Raw genomic sequence first — 15,563 nt, forward strand, 5'->3', positions numbered from 1 at the left:
ACCAGGAGATGAATTATTAATGACTAGATTAAAGGCAATAGGCGCCAACCCTTAATGTGACTAAAGTGCAATTCACATACCTCGATTACAAGATGTGATCTGTGAACTTCTGTAGGGGTTCCACAAAATACGGAAAGAGATGTATGCTGCCTGCAACGTTACAGGCCTCACCTACTAAGTATATCTTATATATCTCGGCTAAAAATAAGGCGTGTAGCCAATGTCACTTTGGGACATTACAATTCATATATCATGGCCTGCCTGTCTTTATTAAGAAGCGTTACATCTGTTGCGATGAACATGTTACCAACCAAAATTCCACTAAAATAATATACGTAGAAAAATCGAATGCATAGAGTCTGCTGGTTTACGGAAACTACTTCAATGTGATCGATGGAAAGTTGTATTTGTAAACACATACCTTAACTCTTGCCGCACGGTTCAGTGGTGCACACAGGGCTAAAGAGTTTTCACCTACTTACCCTTCCTATTATCCCTTTCCTCTTTCTACAGTTGCAGGTATGCTGCACGTGCCAGAAAACTGGCAGCTGCACGCGCTGCACCGGAATAGACGATATGAAAGATGAAGTGTTGCTCGCTGAATATCCGCTAGAACACATGTAATGAATTTAGGTCACCCCTGCTGAGTTTTTTTCGACACGTAGATTCTCGGGTCACAGTAAGTAGTTTTTCATCTGCCGTGCATGGCACGGAAAACCATGGTCGAATTTGTGGGTGTTGTTCTGAACGGCGAGTCTCGCTGCATCGTAGCACCAGCACTAGCAGGCATTATCAAGACGGCGCATGACGTTGTAAACGGAATTACGATATTGCCATGTTTAGGAATGGAAGAAATATGTATGCTGGGAAAACAACGAGTCGACAAAACTCACTTAGATTCAGCCTTCGAGCTTGAAACCGTAACGCAATTTATGACAGTCATGAAACTGAGTCCTCCTTGCTGCATGTAACCGTTAGAATCATGCATGGAAGCAAGTAGCCTATGTCAGTCCGTACGTTATAGCACCAGGCTACGAATTAACTTTGCGTTTCTTTACTAATTTTTTTTTTTTGTATGAACCGCATTCAGACTTGCATTGTTATGCATTCTAACCTGCTTGCCTAAGCAATGTGGGTGCCGTTTCTTACCAAAGATAGAAGCCAAGTGCTGATGAAAACAAGTTCAACGAATGCGTCACTTTGTGACATTGTGACAGCAACGCACTTTGTGACAGCAACGCATATTGCGGCTCTTGGTTGCTGTCGGCCGCTTACAGCTTACACGCGCTGTACACGCGCTTCCTGTATCCGTTACAGGAAGCGCGCAGCAAGCCAGCATGTGCACCCAGCTCACCGAAATTGTAGCTCTATTATTATTATCGAAGGGCAACACACAAACACCATAGAACATAGCCCTGTTTACAGCGGAAGCCGTCTTAATGCTCGCTGGAGTGATGTGTATGCCTGCAGCTTGCACTTCCACTTAGATCATATTCATGCCAAGTGCGCACAGAAAACCAGTGAGCAATATGGCAACGGCCAAAGCATCTCCCCCAGCTTTCCCATCCAGTTTTCGTCAAACGTCTTAAAAGTGCCTCTATTGTCTCTCTCGTTTACAACGGACTTTGCGACCTGACCGCGGATGGCGGCCAGCATCTCGCGGACCATGGGTTCCTCGTCTTTAGCGGTGGCGGCGTTTGGGTTCCTGCGGCCGTTTCTGTTGGCGCTGCTGCTGCTGGTAGCGTTCGCTGTCCGGCCATCCCAGTGCAGCCCGAACGAAGCGGAGTGCGGCGAGATATGCGGCGGCTTTGTGCAACTGCAGTGCGTGGCCGGTTGTCGCTGCGTCTTTTACCCTTCCAGCGACTTCGGCGTATGCATGCCACGTGTATTAAACGAAAGCAACCTACCCCAGCTGGAACTGTGAGGGAGTTTGCTCCACAGCACCAATGGGAAGTCCACGCTGTGCTTCATGTTTTTTCTTGCTCGTTTGCTATTTCATTTAAAGCATACATGTTTCAAATGTGACCGGTGCTGGAAAAACGCAGCGTCATTGCGCTCGTCATACTGCTGCATTCTCTTTCTCGATGTTCACCAGAGTGCATATTACTTTCTGCAATTTTAGGCAGCGAAATACAATGTTGTCCTGGCTGGTCACCACTCTTCCCAGAAGAAAAAAGAACTCATTGCGGGCTGCTTGTGAACAAAGGGGCTCTATACTATCTGATCTTCAGCACAAAATACCTTGTGTACATCATGCTGCGTTTTTATTCCGAGCGTTAATGCTTTGCTTATTATTTTTACTAGATTCCCAGGCAAAAATTTGGTTTTGGGCGAAGTTAGGTATGACAGTACTAAAGATGAAAGCGCCTCATGTCTTCAGTGTTCAACCATAATGCCCCTGTAGAGCAACTCCAATAGATCTGTAGCAAAAATATAACGACAATGCCAATCAACCGCCTCCATCTTTCTTTTTATACAACGTACAAAACGCAAAATTCTGCAAAGTCGACCTCGGCACAAGGCAGAAAATCTCCAAAACCATCTCGGCAAGATTTCAGAGCGAATAGGGCTCTGTATCCAGGTGTAATGATTCACAGTAGTCAGAAGAGCTATGTTAAAAGGGTCAATTAACTTTCTAAAATGCGACGGAGCTATCCCGCTGCTGTGATCCGCTCCTAAAACGAGTTGATCGGCTGCTGCGGGGTTTGCCAGACAACTCTTAAAGGTTGTACTATGAGCGCCGTGCCAACGGCAGCTGTGTAAAGCTGCCATTGGCAAGGCTCTTCAGGTATGTGCTGACGGAAAAGGAGGCCACTTAGGCACCATCATTGGGTTTAGTTATTCCTGCACAAATATTCATACTTTCTCTGCATTTTTTTTTTTGGTCCAAACCGACCCTCAAAAGTACGACCTCAAGTCTCAAAAACTGTTGAAATTAGTGTGTTATGAACGTGCATCAGTGCATTGAAACTAATTCAAATCCGGTAAAGAAGTATTCTTTATAAGCTTTCCTTTGTCGCCATGACCATGCTTTAAGCTGTGATGACCAGGTCTATGGTACCATGGGAGAAATGAAAGTCTGCCAAGACTCGGCTGATGGGCCAATAATGTTGCCGAATTTTAATAACTGGATATCCATGGAGTGTCAGTCCTAGCGACAGCGTGTACGAGCTCACAAGAGCACCTAATTTCGGCGTGTGTGTGAAGCAACCGATTATGATTACAGTGATCACCAGCTGAACAGGTGCTACGCGGGAACACAGTCGCTTAGCTGTACGCACGGTGGCTCACGCCTTGTTCGTTCTATAAATTATCAATATGTGTGGTAATATCAGTGCACTCCTACCCCCCCCCCCCCCCCCCCCCACACACACACACATATACATCGCTACCAAATAGCGATATGCCTTATATGGGTATGACAAATCATGCAAAACCACACGTGCATGCTCAGTTTAGAGCCATAAAATGTTCCGATTTAAACACTCTCGACCACAAAACAGTTCTAAATTCGAATTGGCTAATATAAGGATGACCTTGCTCAATTGCCTATGCAATAGTAACCATGGAATTTATCGAACTAGGAATACAATGATATTGACACGGAGCATTCCTCGTCTTCGCTCTGCGCTGATCGCGAGTGCTTGCCTCCTCGAGGCGAGGAAGCCGAACTTTTGACTTTGATCTGCTGGCCATACCTAGCTCGCTACTACTCTGTGGTCATCGGTGACTTCTTCCAAAACCTCACTCCGTGATAATTTATGCGATTGCCTGCAACAAAGTCAGCGTGTTCGCGTTTTTAAATTCACGTATTGGTCATTATTCCTTCTTTTAGTTTTGTGATATTTAATGACAAAATACTTCGGTTGTCGATGACGCGACATCTTGGAAAAGCCTTACGTGAAAGAATCTCAGCTCTGGCAGTCAAGGTGTCCCACTGCATGCGAAGAGCAACACCTACCATGTCGGGAACCATGCGGACGTTCTTGTCGCCTGCCCGCAGCAGCAGCTGCAACGGCACGATGGCGGCGCCCGTGGGCCGAGCGCTCAGCACGTGGATAGGCAGCTGGCCCTTGGGCTGAAATGAGCAAAGTAAACGGGATGATTTCAATTCACTTCAGTTAAATTTATGACTGCGTACATGACACAGATGCAGCAAGACAAGATATGTGAGCCCTTAGCAGCATTTGGCTAGTCGGTGAGCATATGCAATGATGCAAAGTTAATACGCAGGTGGTATAGAACTCTAAAGAAGTACTATGCGAGGCTGATGCAATTACAACAACAATAATTGTAACTTGGGAAGACATGAAAGAGCCCCACTGCTGTGGCTCATGAGTATAGTGCGGCCGATCGCTGTTCCCGAGGATGCGGGTTGCACGTGCACGTTAAAGAATTCCAGGTGGGCGAAATGATCTAAAAATCACTTCCAAGAACAACTATGATAACTTGGGGCACACCTGATAGGAACACTTTACCCGCTGCGCACTCAGTGCACTGATTAGTCTCAAGGACGTCGAAACAAAACGAATGATGCGCGTTTATGCAAAGACATCGTACACCTTTCTCACACTGGCATTTTTGAAGGCTTTCGAATTCATAATAGCGTCTAGTTTCAACGGCCAGACGAGCGCTTCTACACAAGCTATTGAGTCAGTCCTCTAACGGGTCGGCGGTGCAGGGCAGAACCAGATTCCGAGACTCGAACGACGGAAGCGTGCATGCACTTTCAGACGCAGAGCGCTTACATCAACACTTTGGTAAATATAACCTGGACAGTTTAGTCGCTAATTTTTACTGAATTTAGATTTGTGTAGCTTATTTTGCGGAAAAAAAAAACGACAGGCCAGGTCAGAAAACATTGCAGCAAACGTAATGTCATTGTTATCATTGGTACAAATACAAGTGATACAAGCTTTCAAAACAAAAAGACTAATTTCAAAGAGGGAGTATTATTACTGTGGCTAATAACTGATATTATTAAATCTCCATTGTTAAACCTTTCAGGTTAAAAACTTGCGCCTGGTTGTGTGCATGCCCTCAAATTTATTAGTGGCGGCGGTAGCAACACACCACCTAGTTATGACACAACAGAATCTTTCGGTGGCGATCAAGTTTACCTTGTGCCCGTGGCAAAATTCTTCGGAGTTCGAGACCATTAGAAAACATGGAAGTCTCTAGGAGGCATTTGGAAGTGTCCATGTAACACGAGTATTACGTTACGTAAGAGCAGCAGTTGCTATACGTAGGAGCAGCAAATCTAATTGACAAGCTACTTGATTCATGTCTCCTATGATGTGTAATGCGTACACAAAGCGCGCTAATGGACGGGCGAAAAAAAAACTGTACCATCGACTCAAAGTTTGCTGGCGTCGGAGCAGAAACTACAGCGCCTGAAAATGAGAGACCAAGTTCTTAAAGCATCGGTTTTTCTCGGAAAGCTTTCCTCCTCTGTCAAAGCCAGCCTAGGAGTGAATCACGGGGATTTATTTTTCTCCGCAATTTTCCTTCATTCCTTTTGCGGTCGCTTCTCATTTTTCCATTCAAGCTGTCGTAATTACAACTCACAATAGCACGAAAGCGCTGCTATCTAAGAGAAGAACACACAGAGGCATCCCGCGGCCTTTACCTGAGCATTACAAAGCAAGCCGTTGTTCCGGAGCCCGCAGTTGGTAGAAGTAGAAAAAGAATGCATTGAACTTTGGCATTTTACGCATGTCCATCTTGCGAGTAGGACTGCTGTTGACGGATCGCGCCTGCGTAGTAGTATCATCCCACCGACGTCTTTGCCTTTAAGGCCAATAAATGTTTTTGTTCCTCCTCTTCCGTAGCGACATATGGGGCTATGAGGGACGCTGGAGTGAAGGGCTCCGCAAAACCGCTTTTGCATTTATCTTCCAAAGGAATATGGCTGCCGTGGCTGAGGGGTGACAAGACAACAAATGGATGTAAACGGGAGTGCTTACCCCTCCTGTGACGGTCGGGTCGGCGCGGCGGTTGAGCAGCAGTCGTACCATGTCTTCTCTTACATGGACGGCGGCCAGATGCAAGGCCGTCTGGCCATCCTGCGCAGGAAGAAGTGGAGAACATCGATTGAGTGGAATGTGCATCATGCCCATTATCCCCAGCCGGACTATACCCACTGAAGGACTGAGGCCTCTCCCATCCCTACATTTTACCCGGTCCTGTGTCAGCTCCATGCTCTTAACCTCAGAAATTTCCCAATCTCATCCGTCCAACTAACTTTCTGTCTCCCCCTTACTACGTTAGCATTGTCTTTGGAATCTAGTCACCTTCATATTACATGCCCTGTCCATGCCCATTTCTTCTAGACTTTCACTAGAATGCCATTAACTCGAGTTCGTTTCCTGACGTGTTCTGTGGGCTTCCTTTCCCTTAACCTACATTTTTTTTGTATAGCTCTCTGTGTTGTCCGCAATTTAAGCTGAACCCTTTTCATTAACCTCCACGTTTCTAATCCACAGATGGATACCGGTAGGATACACCTGCATACATTTTCCCCCTGGAGTATACGGGTAATGGGATATTCATGATCTGAGAATTCCCCAAATAGACTTCAGCGCCTCGCTTCCTATCGTAAACCGTTACTCCCTTCTGAGGCTGTTGAACCTTACTGTCGTGTTTTGCATCCTAATTTTTAGATCGACTATTTTGATTTGTCACCCTAGGTAGTTGATCGTCCTTTGCAATTTGTCCCATAAGTATACTTATCAAGGCATTGTCACCAATAAACCGCGGTTTGCTTAGTACTCTCCATCGACTGTTATCCTGTTCTCAATCCAATTTCGTGCATATATTTCCTGTAAGCAAGCGGTGGGGAGCACCAGGGAGATCGCATCTTTTCGTATAATCACCCTTGCATATTTCAGTTTCATTACTGTGATTGCAGGACTGTGATTGCAGTGCTGCCACTGTAGGTATGTGTTCCAGTACTTTCACACATGGCTAATATACTACTTGATTGTGCAATGTCTGCATGAGTGCTGATGATAATGCTGAAACAAATGCATTCTCGAAATCTCTGAAGGCTATGCAGTAATGAAAAATTCGATATTTCAGCTTTGACTTCAACTTCTTTTTTACCGTAGCAAAGCTTGAGCATGAGCTCATTGCGAAGACAAAGTCACAACTTTTACACAATACGGCACAAAATTTATCAGTATATTAAGCCACAATGTGCTTCCACAGCAAATTTAGTCAAGTACTGTTTTTTCACTGCGTCTAAGTATCGGCGATAATAAGGGTTTCATTTTAAATGGGGCAAGAATTTAACAATAAAAAAAAAAAGACAATCACAATAATGTACTGCCGTTAGTACTCTACGCTTGTCGTTTTTGCCGAACACTCCTTTACAAAGCCGAGGCATGTCCAGAAAGCTGTCAGTAACTACACAGTTTGATTCCACACTCTTAAGCATGCTGGTCAAAATTGTCCTCGGCTCTCGTAGTATACGCATAAAAATGGGCAATTATAGTGACGACACCGCTTCGTTGGTGGACGACGGCTGTTCTTGCGGCGCGCGTCTTTCTCTCCGTCTTCCTTTTCTTCCTTCTCTATTTTCTCTTCTGTCTGCACGAGGCAGCGGAAGTGGCTCAGCTACAGAGCCAGTAGCAGGCCCGTGCATTTTCTTTTCCTTCTTCCTACAGCCACAACAACAACATAGCGACGCAAGATTACCAATCGGTAGCTCATCGAGTCTTATTTTGTTTTAACGATCAGTGTCAGTCATTCTAAACTGTTTGACTATAGTTCAATACTGTTCAGTCGATATAAAAGCAATCGCATGCTTCCAAATCTTGAAATGTATGCACCGATTAGTTCGTGTTTGCTCGGAGCGAAACTTGCGGACATATGCTGTACACGTGTGGACAATAAGTAAACGTAATTTCCTTATTGGTTTTTACTGCATGCATTTTATACTGAAAGCATTTATAATTTCAGTCAACTTAAGCAACACAGACGATAAGATTAGTTATTTCCTACGGCGACAAATCTTGACAGACATGCGGCCTTTGTTAAGATTAGCTTGCTTTCTTATCATCCTTTCTGTCACTCGCACTTTTATGGAACGAAAGTCAAGATTGCCTTGAGAAGAGAAGCAACTATAGGATCGGCAAGTTGCAACTTTTAGTCTAAATTCTCGGAAGAAGGCAGATTGTGGCAAAAGATTGAAGGAAAATGAGATTAGGATCACCCCAAGCCGTCTTGTGCGCGAACTGTCCGGTGTTTGAAATCATAGGCTCCTATGAAGTGTTTCGACCTCGGCAATGTGCCTAATCGAACATCTTATAGTATGCGCAGATGTCTTCGAATGGACACGGCCTCCTTAGAAGGCCTGTAGCGGCTTCAATAACAACCCATCTTTATCATTTGTTTTGTTACTTTGTTTTTTTTTTTTTTACCATTTTTGTCTGATTTAAACAATCCTAACCTCTCAAACACAAAAGCTCTCGATTATGTTGTCAATTTTTGTTCAAAATTTTTAAGGCACCGAAGTTTTAAGAGTGTGGCGCGAAAACGCTAATGTACGTGATCGCGCGGGCAGCTAAAATAAGGATGCGCCTCACATTGCATTTTCGAGCCCCCGTGTGAGTTACGAAAGCACGGCTGGAAGCTCGCAGAGGTATCGCCGCGAATGCCAAGATGCACATTGAAGGTAAAATTTGCGCAATCATCCAGATGCTCTATGACGCAGTGAAAACAGAAATAAGAATCAATAGAGGCATCAATGACATAGAAGAACATAACGCAAAAAGCGTAAGGCGCTCGTCTTCTGCGAGCTTATTCAGGAGAGTGCGAAGTTATGGCGTGTCAGCTGGCGCCGGCGTTGGCCAGGACTGACGGCCATCCCGCTTCGCGCTTGCATCCTGTCTGTCGCTCTGCCCAGCGTTGACCCGTATGTGATGGTGGTAGTCAAAGTGGAGTGGGGAGAGGGGTCGATACTGGCTGCCTACGAGGACGATAAAAAAGAGAAGGGTGCAAAGAGGAAGGGCGCATGTCGACGAACGAGGGAAGGGAAACGGTGACCGAGAGTGCGCGTGTCCTCACACGCACGGATCGATACTGGTGTAATCTAGAAACGCAGTTCATGCTGTTTTATGAACTTATTTTCATTGTGCCACAACTTTGTTCTTTTGACAGGCACGTGGCTTAATGCCGGTGTGGCAAGTGTACAGACAAGACCAGTGCGAGTACGTTGTTCCTTCGTGAAAAGGCAGATTTAAACTCTGGACATGTGAAACCAGCAATGAAGCTCACAGAGAGAACGAGAAGTAGTAGGAATGATGGCTAGTTCCACTTACTAAAGCTGGGGTTCGGGCACGAAACTTTCATGACAAAATCGAGAACATGAAGATTAAAAATGTTTTTGAAAGCAGACCACGGATCGTTAATAATTATAAAATAATAAAACAATATACTTTTTTTGTTGTCCTCTTTGTTCCGTCGAGTTTATCTACGGATGCTCTACGGCTTTGAATGAATGAAATCAGAGGCCTTGTAGAATCCATGACTATAAAACCCACGTCTGAGTCCTATGCTTTTGCACACAAATTTATGTAGAAGCATTGAACTGGTTCCGCTTGCAACCCTGGAAAGTACGCAACGCACTACAACAATGAATAATGAAAAGGGATAAGCAGAGAGATTTAAAAATTAGAGGAAGAAAATTCTGACTAGCTGCTTCTAATTTTTGGCAATGTTAGTAATGGATGAGTGAATAAACTTATAAAAAAAAGGTAGCTGGAGTAACATATGTTGGTGTAAGGATGAAATTCCAGTTGTGGTGCCCTGGACACCAGAAATTCTGAACAAGTGCATGTTTTCAAGTTGAAGTTGCTTATGAACGCATTTATTTTTTCACATAATAGAAAATTGCATAATGACTATCAGTACATCCCCTGATCACCTTTGAAGAGACGTATACTTTTTGCTATTTATTGTCCAATACGTACCCAGACGGTTTGCTATTGCAGTCTTAACTACTCAGTTCAAGCGTATGCGGGATGAATTAAAAAAACAATAAGTTGCTAAGCATTGGAAGGCTCGACCATTCCCATCAAAATGTTCATGGCGCTCCCTTGCGATACCTCATAATTTACCCTCAATTAAATGCAATGTTCTAGAAAGCTGGACTCGCTGTAGCAGCGCACGGGGTCTCGGAGGTAACGCCAGACTGCTGTGTCGATAATTGCACATCACTACACTTCACGCATACACGCAAAGCGCGTGGAAGCAGGGTTTGCATTCGGTTAATAGGGATACCAATGATGTAGTTTCAAATTCAAGAGTAAAATTCAGGGTGTGATGAAGAGCGCAGTAACAGCGAAGTCACCGGATTACATTTGTCGCCGGGAATTTTAGGGGAATCAAGCTCCTCTTGTAGGAAAAGCATGTGGCCGCACTTTATTTCACCTCCATCAAACCACAGCCGAAATGCGACAGCGAATCGAAGCGATGACTCCTACGCTTCGCATAGGTCACATATTTAACTTCGGTCAAAGTGCTGTCATAAAAGCTAAATATAAGTTCACAACCTCTGTATGTTTGTGTGAAAGTGCAATCAGGAAGCAGTATTACTCCTGTCGATCAGCAGGAGTGAAACATCACAAGAGCGGAGAACGCTTCACCTCAGACAAAAGTGAAGTGCCGACACGCGTATAGGTTACAGCACAAATCAGCCGAGGACTTCCGTAGTTAGAGCTTCCCAAAACCCCATGCGTTAAGCGTTTTCGTTTTTGACACTAGAAAAACTGTTCTTTTCATATCACACGGCCAAAGAAAACAGTGGACGAAGAAGTGCCAAGCTGATGTGTATACACAGCTTCCGCGCAACTTTTCTTCTCTATTAAATCTAGTTTGATAAAATCAGGGATACTCAAGCTCTTCCTTTAAGGCATGGCGAAATAACAGTCTATAGACCTCTGCGGCTATCCTGGGTCACCTTCTCTTCGAGTGCGACTCATTCAGCTAATTTGCACGCGATGCTTCTACTGACATTGATCCATTATACTTTTAAAACGATCTCGCCATATTGCATTCAGAAGTTCAGAAGCACAAAGAAGGGACCAGGATCAGATAACATCCCTATGGCTAAGTATTGTAAGCCTTCGTCAATTCTTACCGTACCACTGGAATGAAAGGAGCGAAAATGATTCCTGTAGTTAAATCAAGAAACAAATCTGTGATTACCAACCATAACGTGTTTTGCAGTAAAATACTTGAACATATTGTCCTTAAACACATGACAGTTTTTCTCGAAAAGGAAATTAAGTTATTTTCGTTTCAATCAAGATGGCTTTTGCCAGGGCCTTTCAATAGTAACTCAGCTAATAGAACTAGTATACACTCTATCAAAACGCATTGACAGTCAGAAATAAACCTGATCCTACTAGGCTTCACAGAGAAATTTGATCGAGTCACACATGCCAAACTAATTAACGATCTCGAACTTAGATTACGCAAAGGATCCATAATTAAGTGGATTGACAACTACTTATCAGGCACACAATTCGTGATAAACAACCACCAAATCTCCCACCCAGCCTGTGTCTTATCTGGTGTACCCAGGACTGCGTCTTAGTGCCTGTCTTCTTTCTGATTTTCATAAATGATCTAGCGGCTAACTTTGACGTTAATATCTGAATTTTTGCAGACGACTGCATCATCTATCAGACAAATGACATAATACATGACCATAAAGCTCTTAACAACGCACTAGAAGATATAAATTCTTGGCATGATGACTAGCAAATGACTCTAACACCGCTAAGTCGGTTGCAATGACAATAATTAGAAAGAAGCATAAATTGAACTTCCCGTACGTATTAGCACCATACCGCTCCCTGTAATGACTGGCCATGATTACCTTGTCTTACTAATCACCCATGACCTCAGATGGAGTGCTCAGGTAGATGTAATCACCTCGGCGGCCCTGTACGACTCTTTTTTTTTATCGGACGACGTCTCAGACTAGCTGCTTATCAAATTAAACTACCGATTCCTTCTTGATCATATGTGCCTCTAATCCGCTATTATACTCTTGACTATATTGTCATACATGCCTGCAGTATTACAGCACCCATACTATGTTACATAATTAACCATAAATGCAACGTTCAAATCTGTAGATAGCCTTTGCAGCGCACAATTATTCTGTATATATTATAAGCAACCTTACAGTACTTATTTTGATTGCGTCTTATGATTTCCCTACTTCACTTTGTATTTCTTTACGTTACAGCTTTGTTGTCTTCGCATTGTGCTATATTTGATTGAATAGTATGTTAATTTGTTCAACGTTCTTGTTAATTATAAACCATTATCTTGCATCCAATGAATTGGTAATTGTAGGCCATTATTCCATTAGTGATATGTCCTCCTGTGACAATGCCAATTGGGATTAGCAGCATGTGTAAATAAATAAACAATTTTGTTTCAATTTGAGGCCGAAAAAGCAATCTACTGCTGCTTCTAGATTTATTCATCCAATTTGCGACGATAGTTACTGTCTACGAGTTCTCAGCAATATGCACGATGCCGAGAGCAGCTATGAACACTGAAGGGGTTGTCTGAAGTGAAAACGGTACGATGCAGTCTGCCCACGGCAGATGGTCCCGTGGTTAGTGGTTAGGGGCTTCCATGTTTAATGTCGTCTACGAGCGGCGGGTGACTGGCAACGACGTGCCGCAAGACTCATTCGCGTACGAAGCGCCATAAACGCTTGGACCCGCTTAGTTGCGACGGTGTGCATAAGGGATGGTATCCCAAAATGTTCTGGGAATTAATCTGAGCTCGTGGCATAGCAGACTCATTTTCTCGCGTTAACTCGTATGTTATGCATGTCTCTGAGCTAATCTAATCTGCCGTGCTTTCTGTTTACGCAGCTAGCTTTGGTGCTGATGGGACTACTCGGAGAGTCCAGAAGAGGCGAGGCATAATAGTTTGCACGCTCAAAACTAATTAGTTTATCGGTCCGGCGCTCTCGGCGGCAGCTATTTACATTCCGCGTGGCGGGAGGCGGTGCTTGCTCAATGCGAACGCGTCCTTCTGCAGTCCAAGCGCATTTCGCAGCTCGCGTCCCTTAGTTGGACGCGCTCTGGCGGAGCTTAACGCGCTGACGAACAGCGCTGTGACGCCGGCGCCTGCTGGTGTGGGTACACAGAACCGCTGTTGCGAGACCACAGTGCGCGAAAAAGACAGGCTATGCAGAAAGGCACTAACTTATCTGGGGTTAGCCGTGCGCGCAGGTAAGTAAGCAATGCGACTGAGACTCGTTTACGAAAGCAGGTTGAGAATAGCAATTGGAACGGGCTTAACATCGCCAGAAAGGGGGAGGACGAACGTAAACACAGGTGCGTCACACACCATTCTGTCTTACCGTTTAAACTTGTTCTTAGGTCCGATTGCTAGAGATTCACTGAAGTTAACTTTATTTACTGCATATGCGTAGGCAAGAAAGAAGGACATGATTGGTTTTCTGACTTATTGGCCACGCCGATAATACATAGGACAAGCTTTGTAACTTTTAACAAAAAAGAAAACTCGCGTTTTAAAAACCTTGCACATGACAACTTTGGGCACTAAACAGAGTTACAAAATGAGAATACGAGTTTATAGAGCATATTGGTGTTAGCACGCATTTTTGTAAGGTATTGTTCTTTCTGCTATTTCTCGAAGCCTCGAATGTATTAAGCCCCTTTAATGGCGCTCACACTCCTGGAAGGCAATAGTTGTCGAGGGAACAAAACGTTTATCCCTGGCGGGCTGCATAGAGTGCTGGGCTCCTCAAAGAGGCTGGATTGGTTAATAGGCTTCTTCAGCGAAACAAGCCAGATTTATGGCGATTCCACGACGCCCCTTGGTCACACTGTCTGCAAGAAGCGAAATGCCATCGTTTTCATCCTTAGTGCCTAAGCAGTTTTATTGCGTAAGCAATGCTAAGCGAGATCCCGTCACGTAAACCTGGCCGGTAGCCACGTTTGACCTTTGACCTTTAGAGAAGAAGAAGAAGATAGAGAAAAAGAAAAAGAAGATAGAGAAAAAGAAGATAAAGAAGGAGAAGGAGGAAGAGAAGGAAAAGAAGAAGAAGAAGAAGAAGAAGAAGAAGAAGAAGAAGAAGAAGAAGAAGAAGAAGAAGAAGAAGAAGAAGAAGAAGAAGAAGAAGAAGAAGAAGAAGAAGAAGAAGAAGAAGAACAGAAAGAGAAGCTATGGCGGCTTTGCTTACGCAACCTACCGGGTTTAACTAAAGCTAAACCCCAGCTAATCTTTTTTTTATTTCAATACGCTTGTTAGGAATAAGGCATCTTTCGCTCTTTTGGAAGCTTGCTCCGGGAGCATTAGCGAGGAAAAATAAAGGGATAACAACCGATTCCAAACCATATACTATATTGTGATTGCCGCTGGGGCAGTCCTCAAGGTGGTATTGTTTAAGTCACGCAGTTGTCCGTAGAGTGACTCGGTGTCTTACGAATAGTGAAGCCGAGGCAAATGGCCGAATAAACGCGATAAAAGTAAGTAAGATCCCCATTTACTGGGAAAGTCACATATGCGGTGCTTTTTAAAAAGTTTGTGGAGTTAAAGGGGTCATGACAGCTAATATTTGAGCATAAACTGATTATTGCATTTCCCTAAACACACGTTAAATTATAAATCTTTGAAATTTGAGCTCATTCGGTGCAGTATATAGATCTAAAATGACTTTTTATTATTAATATCGAAGCTTTCTGGTCTGGCAACCATTGGCCACTGACGTCACAACTAGTTATCATCCCCATGTCGTCTGCTATTCGCGGTGCCGCCTGCACTCTTGCATGCACGCCGTGGACGGTGGTCACAGAGAGCTTTTTTTTTTCTTCAGCAAAAATATTTTATTCGCATATTCTTTTTTCTTTCACAAGCCTTCACTATAATATGCGACCTTAGTGATCCTTGAACTTGTTCTCGGCTTGTGTCTAGAGATTGTCGAGCATGGTCAAAATCGATGGGCTCATGCTGTATTAATTAGGAATACAATCAGAAGCATATTATTCTTACGTTATGAGAGTTAGCTTGTTTAGCAACAAGCACTCCTGCATATAAAAAGGCACGTACATGTCCAACGTTTTCTTGTGCCGTGTGCGTGGCGAAACAGGGGAGGGGATAGCGTTGTGTTCCTGATAGCTGAGCTATTGCTTGTCGCTCTTTTGGCCCAAAAACTAAGAGGAAATCCCAAACAAGCATACATTGATGCGAGAGCATACCTTGCGATAATAGAGGGGCAGGCAAAACTTTTGAATGAAGCGGTACCTCTTGACTTGCTGTTATGTGCGCGTGTTAGTTGAACTCAATTATTTTCGGCTGATAAAGCATTTTTATAAATCTATATATGTTCAGCCTGGCCACGGCCAGCGCACGAAAGCATGCGCCGCCGCCTCCGCTTCAGTCCAGTCATTGCAAAACTCAACGCGATTCGAATGCGCTTCACTGGCCGCGCCGAACAAGAGCCTCTCATACGCCGCCGTCTTCGTCTCGCCTCCTCCGCAGCCGGGCGTGCGACTGCGACC

The 15,563-nt window shown here is 44.2% G+C and overlaps 1 protein-coding gene across 1 annotated transcript in view; it reads right to left on the bottom strand.

Moving 5' to 3' along the window:
- The window catches only part of nompC (no mechanoreceptor potential C), a 110,914-nt gene that overhangs the window by 70,803 nt on the left and 24,548 nt on the right, over positions 1–15,563 (bottom strand). Inside the window, exons 2-3 of the mRNA XM_084601436.1 lie at positions 5,967–6,065; positions 3,962–4,078 (exon numbers count right to left, since the gene is read on the bottom strand). Of these exons, the coding sequence (XP_084457562.1) occupies positions 3,962–4,078; positions 5,967–6,065 (216 nt within the window). The remainder of the gene's footprint in view (positions 1–3,961; positions 4,079–5,966; positions 6,066–15,563) is intronic.

The sequence above is a fragment of the Amblyomma maculatum genome, chromosome 4, assembly GCF_055883805.1.
Source record: "Amblyomma maculatum isolate TAMU_Amacu chromosome 4, ASM5588380v1, whole genome shotgun sequence".
Classification (NCBI taxonomy): domain Eukaryota; kingdom Metazoa; phylum Arthropoda; class Arachnida; order Ixodida; family Ixodidae; genus Amblyomma; species Amblyomma maculatum.